Consider the following 17,394-nt stretch of genomic DNA (forward strand, 5'->3'; position numbering starts at 1 on the left):
ACCCCAGTCCTGTGTCCCCCGTCCTGGACCTGTCAGATGTCCAGTCCGCCGCCCAGCTGTTCCTTCTTTTAAAAAACAGCGCTCTCCGGCGTGTGGGCAGGCCTCTGGTCGAAGAGGCGGCCCCGGGGACATAATGGAGCGGAACTTCCATCCGCGGCCTGGTCCCTGGCAGAAGCCGGGGACTAAATTTTGCCATCCGCCCGAGGCCCTGATGGGCGGATCTGCTGGAAGTGGCCACGTCACGGGGGGGCGGGTCTTCCGCCCGCAGCCTAGCTCCGGGAAAAGCCGGGGCACTAAATTTCCGGTGTGCGCCCGGAGTTGGGGCGGCACCGCCAGACACCGGGCCAGGAGCCTGGGCCACCGGCTGCCACGCTATGTGGTGCACCCAGGGAGCCCGGGGATGCATAAGAATGGCGCTAGGAGCGCCGACCACGGAGGTCAGCAGGAGCCCTCCCAGCAAACCTCCTTCCATACCTCACCCCTCGACGTCCATCTTCATCCTCAGGTTAGGGGGGGAAAGGGGGCCGAAAAAAAAGTTTAAGGACGGTGCAGGCACCCTAGCTCCATCTTCCCTTATAGGGGGATGAGGAGAGGGACCGTCCGCCACCTTCCATCACCGCTGTCTGGCATTGGTGATGCAGTGGGGGCCGCACGGACTGTTCGCAGGCCTCTGTACAGCCTAGGGTTTCTCTACCTTAGGGTGGTCAGGGCTCAGTCCGGCATCATGTCCCACGTAGCGGGAAAGGATACGTGGAGGCGACACTCACACGTGCTCGCCCATTGTTGGTTTGGGGAAATTGGACCCTTTCAGTAGGATCCGTTGCCACTGTCTTATCTTCATGGAAAAAATGACAGAGTCTGGAAAAAAAGACCAGACGTGTGCCTCCAATGGACACTAAGCAAAAACTGATTCCGCCCGCAACCGGGGAGAGGGAGGCGCTAACCTCTTTTTTTCACTTAGTGTCAGCCTGCAGGCGGCAGTAGCATACACCCACAGTACCTGTGTCCCCCAATGAGGCGAAGGAGAAATTGCTTTTCAACCATGCTTCCACAGCATTTAAAAAAAAATAAAAGTCATGAAATAGACCTGGACAGAAATGATGGTACCCCTGAAAATAATGTGACAAAAGGGACATGTTAAATCAAGGTATGCCCACTAATTAGCATCACAGGTGTCTACAATCTTGGAATCAGTGAGTGGGCCTGTACAGAGGGCTACAGATACTCACTGTTCTGTTTGGTGACATGGTGTGTATCACACTCAACATGGACCTGAGGAAGCGAAGGAAAAAGTTGTCTCAGGAGATTAGAAAGAAAATTATAGACAAACGTGTTAAAGATAAAAGTTATAAGACCATCTCCAAGCAGCTTGATGTTCCTGTGACTACAGTTACACATATTATTCAGAAATTTAAGCTCCATGGGACTGTAGCCAACCTCCCTGGACGTGGCTGTAGGAGGAAAAATCAAAGAGATGGATAATACGAATGGTAACAAAAGAGCCCAGAAAAACCTCTTAACAGATTAAAGGTGAACCTCAAGCTCAAGGAACATCAGTGTCAGATCGCACCATCTGTTGTTGCATGAGCCAAAGTGGACTTCATGGGAGACGACCAAGAAGGACACCATTGTTGAAATAAAATCATATAAAAGCGAGACTGGAATTTGCCAAACTACATGTTGACAAGCCACAAAGCTTCTGGGAGAATGTCCTATGGACAGATGAGACAAAAATGGAACTTTTTGGCAAAGCACATAAGCTGTATGTTCACAGATGGAAAAATGAAGCATATCAAGAAAAGAACACTGTCCCTACTATGAAACATGGAGGAGGCTCTGTTATGTTCTGGGGCTGCTTTGCTGCATCTGGCACAGGGAGTCTAGAATCTGTGCAGGGTACAATGAAATCTCAAGACTATCAAGGGATTCTAGAGAAAAATGTGCTGCCCAGTGTCAGAAAGCTTGGTGTCAGTCGCAGGTCATGGGTCTTGCAATGACCCAAAACACACAGCTAAAAACACCCACGAATGGCTAAGAGGAAAACATCTGACTATTCTGAAGAGGCCTTCTATGAGCCCTGACCTAAATCCTATTGAGCATCTTTGGAAAGAGCTGAAACATGCCATCTGTAAAAGACAACCTTCAAACACGAGACAACTGGAGCAGTTTGCTCTTGAGGAGTGGGCCAAAATACCTGTCGAGAGGAGCAGAAGTCTCCTTGACAGTTACAGGAGTTGTTTGATTGCAGTGATTGCCTCAAAAGGTTGTGCAACAAAATTTTAAGTTAAGGGTACCATTACTTCTGTCCAGTCCTATTTCATGAGTTTTATTTATTTTTTTTTAATTTTGTGGAAGCATGGTTGAAAAGCAATGTCTGACTTTCATTTGTTCATTTTCATAGATTTTTGATTTATTATTACATTTGTAAGATTCAAGTTATTTCTGTGACCATTGTGGGTTTTTCTGTCCTTAAACGAGTGGTTCCAACAATTTTGACCACGTGTGTATCTAATACCATCAAATGTGATAGAGCCTGAAGTACCATGTACCTAATACGATAATGAGTGATACACCCTGCAGTGTCATGTATCTAATCCATTATGTGTGATGAACTAGAATGAGCCCTGTATCTAATCCCAGCAAGTAGCACAAACTAATCAGAGCTGCCTGCCGTCCTCAGTGAAACCTTCCATGTCAATTATCTCTCCGCACTATGAGCCTAAACTTCGTCCTTACTTACCCTTTAGCAAATGCCCAGAAGGGGAGGAGAAAAGTGACAACATACAAACACGCGAGCAAACTCTGCCCAACTTTACTACAGTCATAATATGAGCTAGCATTACACTAGGTTTTCATGGCAAATATCAGAAGCTGCTCCCCACTAGCGTTTAAAAGTGGAAAATATCAAACCTTTATATATTAACGGTGACTGTTTTTCCAAAAATAAACATTAATACTTAACATTTTTTCAATTGTTTAATTTTGTTTGTTTTGTTTTTTTTTGGGGAGGGGGGATGACATTCCCTTTAAAAGAAACCACCTCCCCAGCAGCTTGTGCCTAGAAAGCTCCCGGCTTGTACATCTATATGATTGGACCCACATTCACAGTACAAAGGCCAATAGTGTCTTTTAAGCCCAACCGTCGGTCTCTTGTATAACAACATTCCTTTATCCTGCACAATGTGCTGCCTTATTCCATAGCGAGGTCTGCGGACCTGTAGAGAGCAAACATCACATCTCCATGTGCCATCGGAGACATATATCACCCGCTATTTAGATATGTGATGGAAACTTATATGTGTGCTACCCAGTTACTTACAGGTGGGTGATATAGTACACCACGGCCCAGCCCTCGATCGGATAGCCCTGAGTTGCGATATAGTGATAATCGATCTGGAGGTACAAGAAGCAGAATTAGTGAGTGTCCTAATATTCTTCTATATAGCCGCCCAGCACCGGGCCCTGGTATACCAGGGTGTCAGGTACCTACCGTGTGGAACACCAATGAAAGCGACTTGGTGAAGGGCAGCGCGGCCATCAACCAGTGGATCTTGAATACGTCACTTCTAGAATAGAGGGGCAGCATTATTAAACCTTTCCACACTGGAGCCATCGCTGTGCATTTATCAACACCCACAAATACAGCAAGGGGCAAGTAAAGCCGAACCCTGAAGTCAGATCCTCACCACAGAGACTGCAGGACCCGATGTTAAGGGAGTTGGACATTATGTGCCTCTTCTGATATACACAGCTCCTTACACTGTCATTATCGTGGGCCTCATGCAGCAGCAGCCATATTTGCTGTGCACGGACGGCTGAATGTCCCATATCTGGTAAATGACACAGTGCAGTAATCAGATGGAACCTGAGAAGTCTCAGTGGATTACTGGACATGTCAGTCATTTCACTACACGTTTATGTGAACAGAAAATAATCAGAGAAGTGTCCGGCACACAGTCAGATGGACGCAAGCACAGAAGATGTTGTAAGATGATCAAAGCGAGGAAGAGGCAATGCTGCACCTGCGCTTCCGGAGGACGTGAACCCAGACGAGGCCGGAGATAAAGAAGAACAGAGCCATGGAGATGTAGAGTTTTGGCAGAGGGATCTCATCTGCAGACAAGAAGCTCTCAGGATTTCTCTCTGTGATGGAGATCTGGAAGACAAGCAAACAGAAGTAACGGGAAGACAATTAACCCCTTCCAGTGCAGACTATCATTCTTTATTTTTGTTCTTGTCTTTATATTTCCCCCCTCCTTCTTGCAAGAGCTGTAACCATTTTTTTCCCCATCTGTAGGAAGGCTTGTTATTTTTTGCGGGACCAGTTCACTGTTCAATTTACCATATAATGTGCTGAAAAATGGGGAAATAAATTCCAAAGTGCAGTGAAATAAAAATTAAAATTGCATTACTACTATCTTTTTGGGTTTTTGGTGTTCATTGCATGGTCAAAGTGACCCGGCACAATCTTGATTCATCCAATCAGCGCGATTACGGCGTTATTAACTTTTTTTTTCTTTTTCATATTAATGGTAAAAAAAAAAAGAAAAGAGAAATCACAACTTTGTAAAAAAAAAAAAAAGTGGTTTGTTTTTTTCATTTTCTGAAAGCCGTATTTTTTTAAATGTTGTGTAGACAGTTGTGTGAGGGCTTGGTTTTAGTGTGGTAAGATATAGTCTTTATTCATACCATTTTGGGGACCGTCCTTCATTCTGGGCTGTTTATTTCATGTTTTGGGGATGTGAGATGTGCAAAATATGACATTCAAGACCGTTCTATTATTTTTTTTTTTCTTTCTTTACCGCATTCGCACTATGGCTTTATTAATGTTATCATTTTAGCGGACTTTTACATAATAAAGTTTGTTTTTTTTTACTTATTTTTAAAATGGAAACAGTGGTGAATCAACTCTCTTTTTCCATTTCTATATTATTTCTTGTTATTTTCATTTTACTGACTTTATTATTTTAGTTCTGAGGGGACTGGAACCTGCGATCATTTGTTCTCTTGGACTGTATACTGTAATACCCAAGCATTGCAAAATATAGCAAAAATGACAATATCCTATTATTGGGCTTTGTGGGAGCAAGAAGATAGCGTTGATTGGGTCCTTCAGTAAGCCTGGATTCACACCAGTGTATTTCATGGTTCCCACATGGACTCCAATGCCCAATGGGTCTCCTGACTCAAACTTGCAGGACATACATGAGGCTGCAATTTCGGCTTGGGAGATACATGGACAAATTGGGTATTGCAGTCCCTATGTGGACCATGAAATATGCTGGTGTGAACCGGCCAGACCGATTGGCACCCCACATTCTTGTTACAGGTTGATCGCAACAGTTTACTTGACAGTAACATCTAAGTAGTCAATAGGCCGTAATCGGAGCTGCTGATAGCGGCAGGTGCTGGCTGTATAACACATGTTGGTGAAAGACCGGATGTAAGATTATGGCACATCCTTACGTCTGACCACAGGGGCCCAGAGACGACACGAGGGTGCACTTACATCCAGACTGAAGGGGTTCTGCTGCCGGTTGTCTTTGCTGCAGCTGTGGAAATAAAGGCTGTACTGCCCCTCCATCTCCGGCTTGGTCACATTAAATGAGAACTAAGGAAGGAAGAGACGGATGAATAGAAGATGCTGAGATTGAATTGGTGTCGGGTAATTATAGCAGTGAGCGCACATCACATTCATAACTTACCTGAAATGAGGCCACCCCATCCTTCACCAGCATCGGATAACACTGCAATGACAGGTGACATTAGTAAAGGGAATGGCCCTATACCCCCATCATACAACACAGTCTAAATCAGAGACTACTTCCTTCCTCACTGACATCTCCCCTGACTACAGCCCCATCATGCCTTGTATTTCTAATTGTTAGAACAGTTTCCAGACAATGTGAAGGAGCTGCAGTACCTGACAGGGCCATAACTCAACATGCAGCGCTGTGCCTCGTGGATAAGAAGCAAATCCTATAGAAATGGATCATGTATCAATGATGTAACAGTCTCACCCAGCCACTATATAGCATGTAACCTTCAGGATTGTAATTCTGGTCTGAACGACACATTTCAAAACGAAAATACACATTGGGCCGCTGACAGATCAGATTTTACAAGGAGAGATTCAGTCTGGCGTCACTACACCATGTGAGGATAGGCAGACAAATGACTGACTGCCAGGCAGAACTGAAGTGGGGGGACAAGGAAATTACCAACATAAAGACCAATATGGCTGTGAGGGATCAGGAGGGAATGTAAATCTCTCAATAGCACCACTTCATGCACTGGACCTGTAAATTCAAGTATTCCTTAAAAGGCAAAATTTAGAAATATCCTCACAGCCACTATAGTTTTCTATCACAAGAAACTTACTGGGGGTTTTTTCTGCTCTTTGTTGTCATTTTTCACAACCTTGGGGTCCACTTCAGAGACGGCTTTGAAGTTCACCTTGCCTTTGGCCTTGCCGTCCGTCTTAGTGTCCCCCTGATCTCCCGGGTTGCTCTCTTCCTTTGTTTTGGGATTAGTCTTTTCCTCCGTATTTTTCTTTTGTTCTTTTTCTTCTGTATCAAAAGAAATTGATGTAATCGGATTAGGGGGATTTTCCAGAACCTTCCAATATCTGGATGAGCGTTACAATATTCAGAAAAAACAGGAGGTTACCACTTAAAGGGGTTTACAAAAAAAACCAAACTGTTTTTCCTCCTCAGTCCCCAGAAGCACAAAAACAACAGAAGGAGCCCCTGCTCTCATGTCACAGTGGTTAACACTTGCTCACTATCTCCATGGTGAAAAAATAGGAACTTTTGTGTACTCACCGTAAAATCCTTTTCTCCAAGCCAATCATTGGGGGACACAGAGACAGTGGGTGTTATGCTGCTGGCCACTAGGAGGACACTAAGTAAACTAGAAAAAAGTTAGTTCCTCCCCTGCAGTATACACCCTCTCGCTGGCTGAGATTTATCCAGTTCGGTGAAAAAAGCAGTAGGCGCATAAACAGTCAACAATAACCATACCTATGTCAAAACCTAAGAATGCTATAGTGAGCCAATAGGCTAAACAGGGTGGGTGCTGTGTCCCCCAATGATTGGCTCAGAGAAAAGGGTTTTATGGTGAGTACACAAAAATCCCTATTTCTCCTACGCCTCATTGGAGGACAAAGAGACAGTGGGACGTCCTAAAGCAGTCCCTGGGTGGGAGCATACATCTGCTAATACCCCAACACTGAGGTACTGGCGATTGCAGGCTGCGTCTGCCGAGAGCTGCATACGCAGAGGCCTGAGAATGAATTTGGTAACGTCTTGCAAAAGTATGCAGACTGGACAAAGTCGCAGCCTTGCAGACCTGTTCTGCCGAGGCCTGGGGCCGAATGGCCCACGAGGCGCCCACTGAGCGGGTAGAGTGCGCCTTAATCCCTGCTGGGACAGGCACGCTCCTGACACGGTAGGATTCCTGAATCGCCCAGCGAATCCACCTGGCAAGCATTGCTTTGAAGCGGCTAGACCCTTCTTCTCCACCTCTGGAAGCATGAACAGGGCATCTGACTTGCGGAATAGAGCCGTCCGTGAGATGTACCGATTCAGAGCCCTAACCACTTTCAGGGTGTGGAGGGCCTTCTCAATGCGATGGATTGGTGCCGGACAAAAAGGATGCAAAACAATTTCCTCATTGAGATGGAACAAGGAGACGACTTTGGACAGGAAGGACGGGGACGTCCTGAGAACTGCCTTGTCCCGATGAAGATTCAGGAACGGAGGACGGTAGGACAGGACCGCCAATTCCAAAACTCGTCTAATTGACGTACCGTATTTTTCGGACCATAAGACACACTTTTTTTCCCCAAAAATGTGGGGGGGTGCGTCTTATGGTCGCAATGTACTAACCTGTGAGGCTGGTGCAGGTGCCGCGGGGGCTCTGTAGTGCGCTGGTGGCAGCGGGCTGTGCTCCGGTGCACGGGTAGCGGCTCTCTGTGCTCCGGTGCAGGGGCGGCGGCTCCGCCGGCATTTCCTCCAAGCCCGGAGGCCCCCGCACATCCCTTGCTGGCCGCCGCTATGTTGCGGTGGCCTCCGGGAACATGGCCGCCGGGAACATGGCGCATTCGCAGGTTCAGATCTCGTCCAGAGATCTCGGGGGATGAGATTCAAACCTCGGCAACGAGTTCTCGTCCCCTGCTGCCCCAGCACAGCCCAGCTGCCCCAGCCCAGCTGCCCCAGCACAGCACAGCTGGCCCAGCCCAGCTGCCCCAGCACAGCACAGCTGGCCCAGCCCAGCTGCCCCAGCACAGCACAGCTGGCCCAGCCCAGCTGCCCCAGCACAGCACAGCTGGCCCAGCCCAGCTGCCCCAGCACAGCACAGCTGGCCCAGCCCAGCTGCCCCAGCACAGCACAGCTGGCCCAGCCCAGCTGCCCCAGCACAGCACAGCTGGCCCAGCCCAGCTGCCCCAGCACAGCACAGCTGGCCCAGCCCAGCTGGCCGAGCCCAGCTGCGCCCCAGTACAGCCCAGCTGCTCCAGCACAACCAACCTGCCGCCACCGCACGAGCCTGGACCACTGAATGACCCCTGTGACCACTCCTCCACCTGTGCCGGATCCCTTCCCAGGTAAGCTGAATTCGGACTGTAAGTCGGACCCCCATTTGACACATTATCTTTTTCCCCATTTTCCTTCTGAAAATTGGGGTGCGTCTTATTGGTCCGGTGCGTCTTATAGTCCGAAAAATAAGGTAATTGCCACTAGAGAGACCACCTTCAAAGAGAGACCGGTCAGTGGCATGTCCTGCAGCGGTTCAAAAGGAGCCTCCTGTAAGGCCCCAAGAACCAGGTTAAGGACCCATGATTCCAATGGCCTTCAATAAGGAGGCGCCACATAGGAGACTCCCTGAATGAACGCCTTGACCTGAATTTTGGTGGCAATTTTGCGTTGGAATAGCACTGACAAGGCCGAAATTTGGCCCTTGAGAGAGCTAAGTGCGAGGCCTGACTTTAATCCGGATTGAAGGAATTCCAATATGGTCGGAAAGGAAATATACCAGAGGGGATCGATCATGATCCTTGCACCACGAAAAGAAAGTCTTCCAGGCGTGGTGATAGATGCGCATGGACACAGGCTTCCTAGCACTAATCATGGTCCAGGATTCAATGGCCACACCGTCAGAGACAAGGCCCCAGATTTCTGGTGTTAAATCGGGCCCTGAGAGAGTAGATATCATGCGATCTGGAAGTTGCCAGGGGACGTCGGCGACTAGTTGTATTAGTTCTGCGTACCATGCTTGGTGCGGCTAATCCGGCGCGACTAGGATCACTGGTACTCCCTCCACTCTGATCATCGTGATGACCCTCGGAAGCAAGGGAAGAGGGGGAAAGATGTACGGGAGCCGGACCCGGTGCCATGGCAGAAACTAGGGCGTCCGCTCTGATGGCGCATGGATCGCGCGATCGGCAATGAACAGAGGAACCTTGTTGTTTAGTCTTGAGGCCATGAGATCCACATCCGGAGTCCCACAACGATGACAAATCTGCTGAAAGACTTCCGGATGAAGAAACCACTCTCCCGAGGCAAGGCCTTGGCGACTGAGAAAATCTGCCGCCCAATTTTCTACGCCCGGGATGTGGATTGCTGAGATGGGCGAATGGTTGATCTTGGCCCAATGGAGGACGTGACTCACTTCGTGCATGGCCATCCTGCTCCGAGTACCTCCCTGGAGGTTGATATACGCTACAGCCGTGGCGTTGTCGGATTGGATCCTGATGGGGTGACCTGCGAGGAGATGGGAAACTCCGTAGAGCTAATCTGATCGCTCGTATCCAAAACGTTGATGGGGAGACGTGACTCTCGAGATGACCAACGACCCTGTGTCGTGTGGTGACGAAAGACCGCACCCAAGCCCAGAAGACTTGCGTCGGTGGTTACAACCAACCATCTTACTGGGAGGAAAAGACCTCCCTTGATTCAGGGAGGACCTCAGTGTCCACCACTTGAGGACTTGTCTGACCCACAGGGACAGAAGGAACTGACGGTCCAGGGAGAACGGGCTCTTGTCCCAAGCTAATAGCAACGCATATCGTAAGGGACGGGGATGGAACAGTGCGAATGGGACTGCTGCCATTGCTGCCACCATCTTTCCAAAAATTCACATGCTGAAACGAATGGAGTGAGAAACTGGTCGGGAAGAGTCCGCGCTGCCTGTTGTAAGGCTTGGGTCTTTTCTGGAGGGAGAATGACCAACCTGCGGGAAGTGTCCAAGATCATTCCTAACAAGGAAAACTTCTGAGCCGGTTTTGGGAAAGACTTTTCGAAGATTATCTTCCACCCCAGACGAGAAAGTGTATTAACTGTTATATCCACGGATTCCTCGCAGGCTGGAAGGGATGGACCCTTGATGAGCAGGTCGTCCAGATACGGTAACACCGCTACTCCCCGATAGTGGAGAATGGCCATGACAGCCGCCAAGACCTTGGTAAAGACCCTGGGGGCGGTGGCGAGTCCAAAGGGCAAGGCAACGAACTAGAAAATTCCCTCTTGTATCCGGAGGACACCAGCTCCCTAACTCCACTTGTCGTGGACGACCGCGAGCCAGGTGTGACTGAAGGAAAATAGACGACCGTCTACTTTGTCGGTGCCCGCTGGATACCGCAACAAGTCATTGCGTAGAAGATTTATGAGACCTGGCTCCCCCAGATCCAGATACCCTTGGCCTGAGCTTCCAAGAGCGGCTAGGTCTGTATGAAACCTGGGAGCCTCTGTCTCCGTGCAGGGACCGGCTTGATCCGGAAGAGAAGGTAGAGGAAGACCAACCGGAATTGTGGCGAAAAGATCTAAAACGCGTCGGCTGATGGTTGCGAAACGGCCGAACAGCCTTTTGTTGGGGAATGAATTTACTCTTTCCCCCAGTAGTATCAGAAATGAGCTGGTCCAGATTCTCTCCAAAAAGGCGACCAGTTTGATAGGGCAGAGAAGTCAACAATCTTTTAGATGTGGCATCCGCCCGCCAGTCGCGGAGCCATAGGGCTCTTCTAATGGAGATCGCATTAGCGGCAGTTTGAGCAGTGCAATTGCGGCATCTAAAAGAAGGGTCCACTACAAGGTCCCCTGGGTGAATTATCTGCCTGGTGATGCTGGTTGTCCCCAGAGGAAGATTGCTACCCTAGATGGACTACTTGCTAGAGATGGGCTGCACCTACGAAGACTGGAAAACATGTATTTGGAAGTCACCTAGCTACACTTGTAAGGAAAGCTTTAAACTAGAACAACATGGGAAGGGAAGCAAAAGACCAGAAAAAGCCATACACCTGACAAATGCTATTGAGAACTCTGCTATTACAAGTGGAAAGGAAGAACAAAGACAAAAGAATCTAATTAATAAAAATATTTGAGAAAGAGAAACCAATCACAAACTAAAATGTTTCTATACTAATGCACAAAGCATGGGCAACAAACAAGGAGAATTGGAAATACTAACACAGGAAAATAAATATGTCGTCATTGGAATCACTGAAACTTGGTGGGACAATACACATGATTAGAATACAAGACTAGAAGGATACAACTTATTTGCAAGAAACAGACTTGATTAACGAGGAGGAGGTGTCGCATTGTATGTTAGAAACGCGTATATCTGCACAGAGATTGAAGCTTCAGAGACTGGGAGTTCTGTGGAAACTGTTTGGGTAAGAATACAAGGACAGAACAATGGAAAGGACACCATTGTAGGTATTTACTACAGGCCGCCTGCGCAAGTTGAAGATATGGATGACCTCTTTATGCATCAAATGGCCAAGTTCTCCAAAAAATATGACATAGTTGTCATGGGAGATTTCAACTATCCAGACATTTGTTGGGAATCTCTCAGGCAAAATTAACAGGTCAAGGAAATTCTTATCCTCGCTTGCTGACAACTTTATCTTCCAAAAGGTAGGGGAGAAAACAAGGGGAACTGCTACCTTGGATCTAATCCTTATAAACAGGGAGGAAATGGTTGAGGAGGTAAAAGTGGCTGGGACCCTAGGAGGTAGCGACCATGCTATTTTAGAATTTTGGATAACTAGAGGAGGAAGACCTGTGAAGACTCAGACGTCAATGTTAGATTTCAGAAAGGCAGATTTTAAGGGATTCAGAAAGAGAATTGGAGGGATCCAATGGCTGGATATCCTTAAAGACAAAAATGTCCAGGAAGGATGGGAAATCTTGAAAAATGAAATTCTCAAAGCACAATTGTTAACAATTCCGAAAAGAGGGAAGAATAGGAAGCATTTAAGGAAACCAGGATGGATGAACACAGAACTTAAGCACATGCTAAAAAGGAAGAAAAAATGTTTATAAAATGGAAAGAGGGAGGCATATCTAAAGAAGAATATATTGCTGTCTGCAGAACCTGCAGGGCATAAATCAGATTATCTAAAGCTGACAATGAATTGAGGCATGCAAGAGATGTTGAGAGCAATAATAAAGGATTTTAGGGATATGTCAAAAGTAAAAGAAAAGTCAAAGATGCTATAGGATTTTTACAGGATGAAAATGATGAAATGGTAAGACAGGATGTTGAGAAGGCTGAACTTTTAAATTCCTATTTTGCATCTGTTTTCTCTCAGAAAGGAAATGTAACATCAACTGTTCTTCACTGTCCTATTAAGGGAATAGAAGAATCTAGGATATCTATAAACAGAAAGATAGTGAGGAAACACTTAGCTAACCTAAATGAATTCAAGTCTCCAGGTCCAGATGAATTACTCCCCAGAGTACTGAAGGAGATAGCAGAAGAAATTTTTGAACCCCTCTCCATAATCTTTGAAAATTCTTGGAGAACAGAAGTCCCAGAAGACTGGAGAAGAGCAAATGTTGTTCCTATCTTCAAAAAGGGGAAGAAGGTGGACCCAGGCAACTATAGGCCGGTGAGTCTGATTTCTATACCAGGAAAGATCTTTGAACAAATTATTAAACAACATGTACGTAAGTACCTGGATAAGAATGAAGTGATTAAACAGAGTCAGCATGGGTTTGTAACTAATAAGTCATGTCAGACTAACTTGATTTCCTTCTATGACGGAATCACTCATTGGGTGGATCAAGGAAATGCTGTATAGTATAGCCTGACTTCAGCAAAGCATTTGACAAAGTATCTCACACAATCCTTATTGAAAAAATGACTAAGTATGGAATGGACAAGACAACTGTAAGGAGGATTCATAACTGGCTTAGTGATCGGACCCAAAGAGTGGTCGTAAATGGCTGCACATCCAGTTGGAAGAATGTCTCAAGTGGGGTACCACAGGGCTCTGTCCTGGGCCCTGTATTGTTCAACATATTTATCAACGATTTAGATGAAGGAATTGAGGGTAAACTGATTAAATTTGCTGATGACACAAAGCTAGGAGGGATAGCTAATACTAGAGAAGAGAGAGCGAGGATTCAAAAAGATAAATAAACAGGAGCAGTGGGCAGCAACTAACAGAATGGTTTTTAACAGGGAAAAATGCAAAGTACTACATCTGGGCAATAAAAATGAAAAAAGCATATACAGAATGGGAGGAATAGGGCTAAGCAACAGCACATGTGAAAAAGACTTGGGTATGCTAATAGATCACAGACTGAATATGAGTCAACAGTGTGATGCAGCAGCAAAAAAGGCAAATGCAATTCTAGGATGTATTAACAGAAGAATACAGTCTAGATCACGTGAAGTCATTATTTCCCTCTACTCCTCTTTGGTCAGACCTCATTTGGAATATTGTGTCCAGTTTTGGGCACCACATTTTAAAAAAGACATCAACAAACTGGAGCAAGTTCAGAAAAGAGCGACCAGAATAGTGACCGGTCTGCAAACCCTGTCTTATGAGGAAAGGTTGCAGGATTTGGGAATGTTTAGTTTGCAAAAGAGAAGACTGAGAGGAGACTTAATAGCTGTCTACAAATATCTAAAGGGCTGTCACATTGTAGAAGGATCATCTTTATTCTCATCTGCACAAGGAAAGACTAGAAGCAATGGGATGAAACTGAATGGGAGGAGACACAGATTAGATATTAGAAACTTTTTGACAGTTAGAGTGATCAATGAGTGGAACAGGCTGCCACGAGAAATGGTGAGTTCTCCTTCAATGGAAGTATTCAAACAGAGGCTGGACAGACATCTGACTGGGATGATTTAGCGAATCCTGCTTTGAGCAGGGGGTTGGATCAGATGGCCCAGGAGGTCCCTTCCAACTCTACGATTCTATGATAATTAAGACTTCTTCCCAAGCGGCCATTGCCTTAGAGACCCAAGTCGCCGCGAAAGATGGAAAAAAACGCCGCTCCTGAAGCATCAAAAAAATCTGAGCGGGTCAGATAGTCAATTTGATGGTCGGAGGGGTATCTGACTGAGGAGCCCTCAGAAACGTGTGAAGGGTTAAAACTAAAATCAAAGCTGAAGTTTCGTTTTATCCATTCTCTGAAGGTTTCGTTTCTCCATTTTTGTTGCTGTAAGATAAATTTTTGCAATTGGGATGGGCTGGCATCAGGTGCTAGATAAGGGAGGCGGGGGTGTAGAACTCTGAAGAATATGCCATTATACTATTTTCTATTTGGATACGAACATATACAGTCATGGCCAAAAGTATTGACACCCCTGAAATTCTGTCAGATAATATTCAGTTTCTTCCTGAAAATGATTGCAAACAAATTCTTTGGTATTATTAACTTCATTTAATTTGTCTTAAATGAAAAAACACAAAAGAGAATGAAGCAAAAAACAAAACATTGATCATTTCACACAAAACTCCAAAAATGGGCCGGACAAAAGTATTGGCACCCTCAGCCTAATACTTTGTTGCACAACCTTTAGCCAAAATAACTGCCACCAACCGCTTCCGGTAACCATCAATGAGTTTCTTACAATGCTCTGCTGGAATTTTAGACCATTCTTCTTTGGCAAACTACTCCAGGTCCCTGATATTTGAAGGGTGCCTTCTCCAAAGTGCCATTTTTAGATCTCTCCACAGGTGTTCTATGGGATTCAGGTCTGGACTCATTGCTGGCCACCTTAGAAGTCTCCAGTGCTTTCTCTCAAACCATTTTCTAGTGCTTTTTGAAGTGTGTTTTGGGTTATTGTCCTGCTGGAAGACCCATGACCTCTGAGGTAGACCCAGCTTTCTCACACTGGGCCCTAAATTATGCTGCAAAATTTGTTGGTAGTCTTCTGACTTCATAATGCCATGCACACGGTCAAGCAGTCCAGTGCCAGAGGCAGCAAAGCAACCCCAAAACATCAGGGAACCTCCGCCATGTTTGACTGTAGGGACCGTGTACTTTTCTTTGAATGCCTCTTTTTTCTCCTGTAAACTCTATGTTGATGCTTTTGCCCTAAAAGCTCTACTTTTGTCTCATCTGACCAAAGAACATTCTTCCAAAATGTTTTAGGCTTTTTCAGGTAAGTTTTGGCAAACTCCAGCCTGGCTTTTTTATGTCTCGGGGTAAGAAGTGGAGTCTTCCTGGGTCTCCTACCATACAGTCCCTTTTCATTCAGATGCCGACGGATAGTACGGGTTGACACTGTTGTACCCTCGGACTGCAGGGCAGCTTGAACTTGTTTGGATGTTAGTGGAGGTTCTTTATCCAACATCCGCACAATCTTGCGTTGAAATCTCTTGTCAATTTTTCTTTTCCGTCCACATCTAGGGAGGTTAGCCACAGTGCCAGGGGCTTTAAACTTCTTGATGACACTGCGCACGGTAGACACAGGAACATTCAGGTCTTTGGAGATGGACTTGTAGCCTTGAGATTGCTCATGCTTCCTCACAATTTGGTTTCTCAAGTCCTCAGACAGTTCTTTGGTTTTCTTTCTTTTCTCCATGCTCAATGTGGTACACACAAGGACACAGGACAGAGGTTGAGTCAACTTTAATCCATGTCAACTGGCTGCAAGTGTGATTTAGTTATTGCCAACACCTGTTAGGTGCCACAGGTAAGTTACAGGTGCTGTTAATTACACAAATTAGAGAAGCATCACATGATTTTTCGCACAGTGCCAATACTTTTGTCCACCCTCTTTTTTATGTTTGGTGTGGAATTATATCCAATTTGGCTTTAGGACAATTCTTTTTGTGTTTTTTCATTTAAGACAAATTAAATGAAGATAATAATACCAAAGAATTTGTGTTTGCAATCATTTTCAGGAAGAAACTGAGTATTATCTGACAGAATTGCAGGGGTGTCAATACTTTTGGCCATGACTGTATGTAGTTTCCGGTTTTCTTGCAATATTATTGGCTTATAAAGTGAAATGATGCTATTGGTAGTTGAGAACTTTGCATAATTAAGCAAAAGATTATAAAAGAAGTGACTAAAATAAAGGGGACTAGTGATCTGTCTCGATCCTCCCGTACAGAGATCCCCGTCTTCGTGTGGTCATTTGAGTTGCTAGCAACACTCTGTGGAAAAATTTGGACATCACTGGCTCAACCGTGAAGGGTTAATTAACCCTACCAATCCCAGCTCCCCCGACAGCTGGCAGCCCAACGTGGGGCCCCTGAACAGGGACGCCTCTGCCCCCGGAGGACAACAAGACAAAGGACCCTTGGAGCGTACACAGGTGTGGGAAAATTGGGACTGATCATCCCCCACGACAACCACGGTAAGTTGGCAGTTATACTGTTCAGACTGACCGTTGGTGTGGTTTTCCTGTGCTTGTTGCTGCAAAGAGGATCTGAGGTTTGTCCTTGATGGTGGGGTGATTCGTGGGTGGAATCATATAGAGGTGCAGTCCCGTTGGGGGCCCAGTGCTCGAACCGTACTTCATAAGGGACGGACACCCCGGATTGACCAGTGATTGTGACTCTCTTTATAGTCAAAATATCCTGAAATCCTGAATTCACTGTTAGAGTCAGGCGTGGTGATGTGATCGAAGCCCGGGTAGGATACGTGACTCAGGTATACATAGATAGATATATATAACCAGAGGTGTCCGGAGGGATAGTCTGAGACGCCCTCCTCCTTTCACTGAGTACCGCGTTGAATGTTGGGCTTCCCAGAGGGGGTTGACCCTGTGGAAGAGACTGATACAGATGCTCCAGATCTGTGCACAACTGAAGTAAGGATATTTAGCTCTAAATGAGAGAATCCGTGGAAGGAAAACAAGAATTTTGTGGCTTGGCACACGAATTGTGTGACGAAGGTGTTAGGAAGAACAGAGGAAGTGAATTCTGATTGTTTCTGTTACTGCTATGTTGAAGAAGGAAAAATTGTCTATTATTATGGCAAGGACTGGATGTAATGTGGTTCAAGAAAATGACTGTGGTGTGAGAATTGAGGAAGTGATTAAAGAAGAAACGGATATCGAGACTGATGTGTCAGGCAGATAAATAGTTAAAAGTGATGATTTGAAAGAAGAGGTCTCCCTGCTAGATGACAATTGTACAAG

The 17,394-nt window shown here is 45.9% G+C and overlaps 1 protein-coding gene across 2 annotated transcripts in view; it reads right to left on the reverse strand.

Moving 5' to 3' along the window:
• GPR107 (G protein-coupled receptor 107) overlaps nt 1-17,394 on the reverse strand; it is a 111,320-nt gene that overhangs the window by 72,288 nt on the left and 21,638 nt on the right. For both annotated transcript variants that reach the window (XM_073555910.1, XM_073555911.1), the window contains exons 6-11: nt 6,382-6,569; nt 5,706-5,747; nt 5,510-5,611; nt 4,023-4,156; nt 3,491-3,566; nt 3,320-3,393 (exon numbers count right to left, since the gene is read on the reverse strand). In XM_073555910.1, the coding sequence (XP_073412011.1) occupies nt 3,320-3,393; nt 3,491-3,566; nt 4,023-4,156; nt 5,510-5,611; nt 5,706-5,747; nt 6,382-6,569 (616 nt within the window). The remainder of the gene's footprint in view (nt 1-3,319; nt 3,394-3,490; nt 3,567-4,022; nt 4,157-5,509; nt 5,612-5,705; nt 5,748-6,381; nt 6,570-17,394) is intronic.

The sequence above is a fragment of the Dendrobates tinctorius genome, unplaced genomic scaffold (assembly GCF_039654945.1).
Source record: "Dendrobates tinctorius isolate UK_male_01 unplaced genomic scaffold, ASM3965494v1 ptg000231l, whole genome shotgun sequence".
Classification (NCBI taxonomy): Eukaryota; Metazoa; Chordata; class Amphibia; order Anura; family Dendrobatidae; genus Dendrobates; species Dendrobates tinctorius.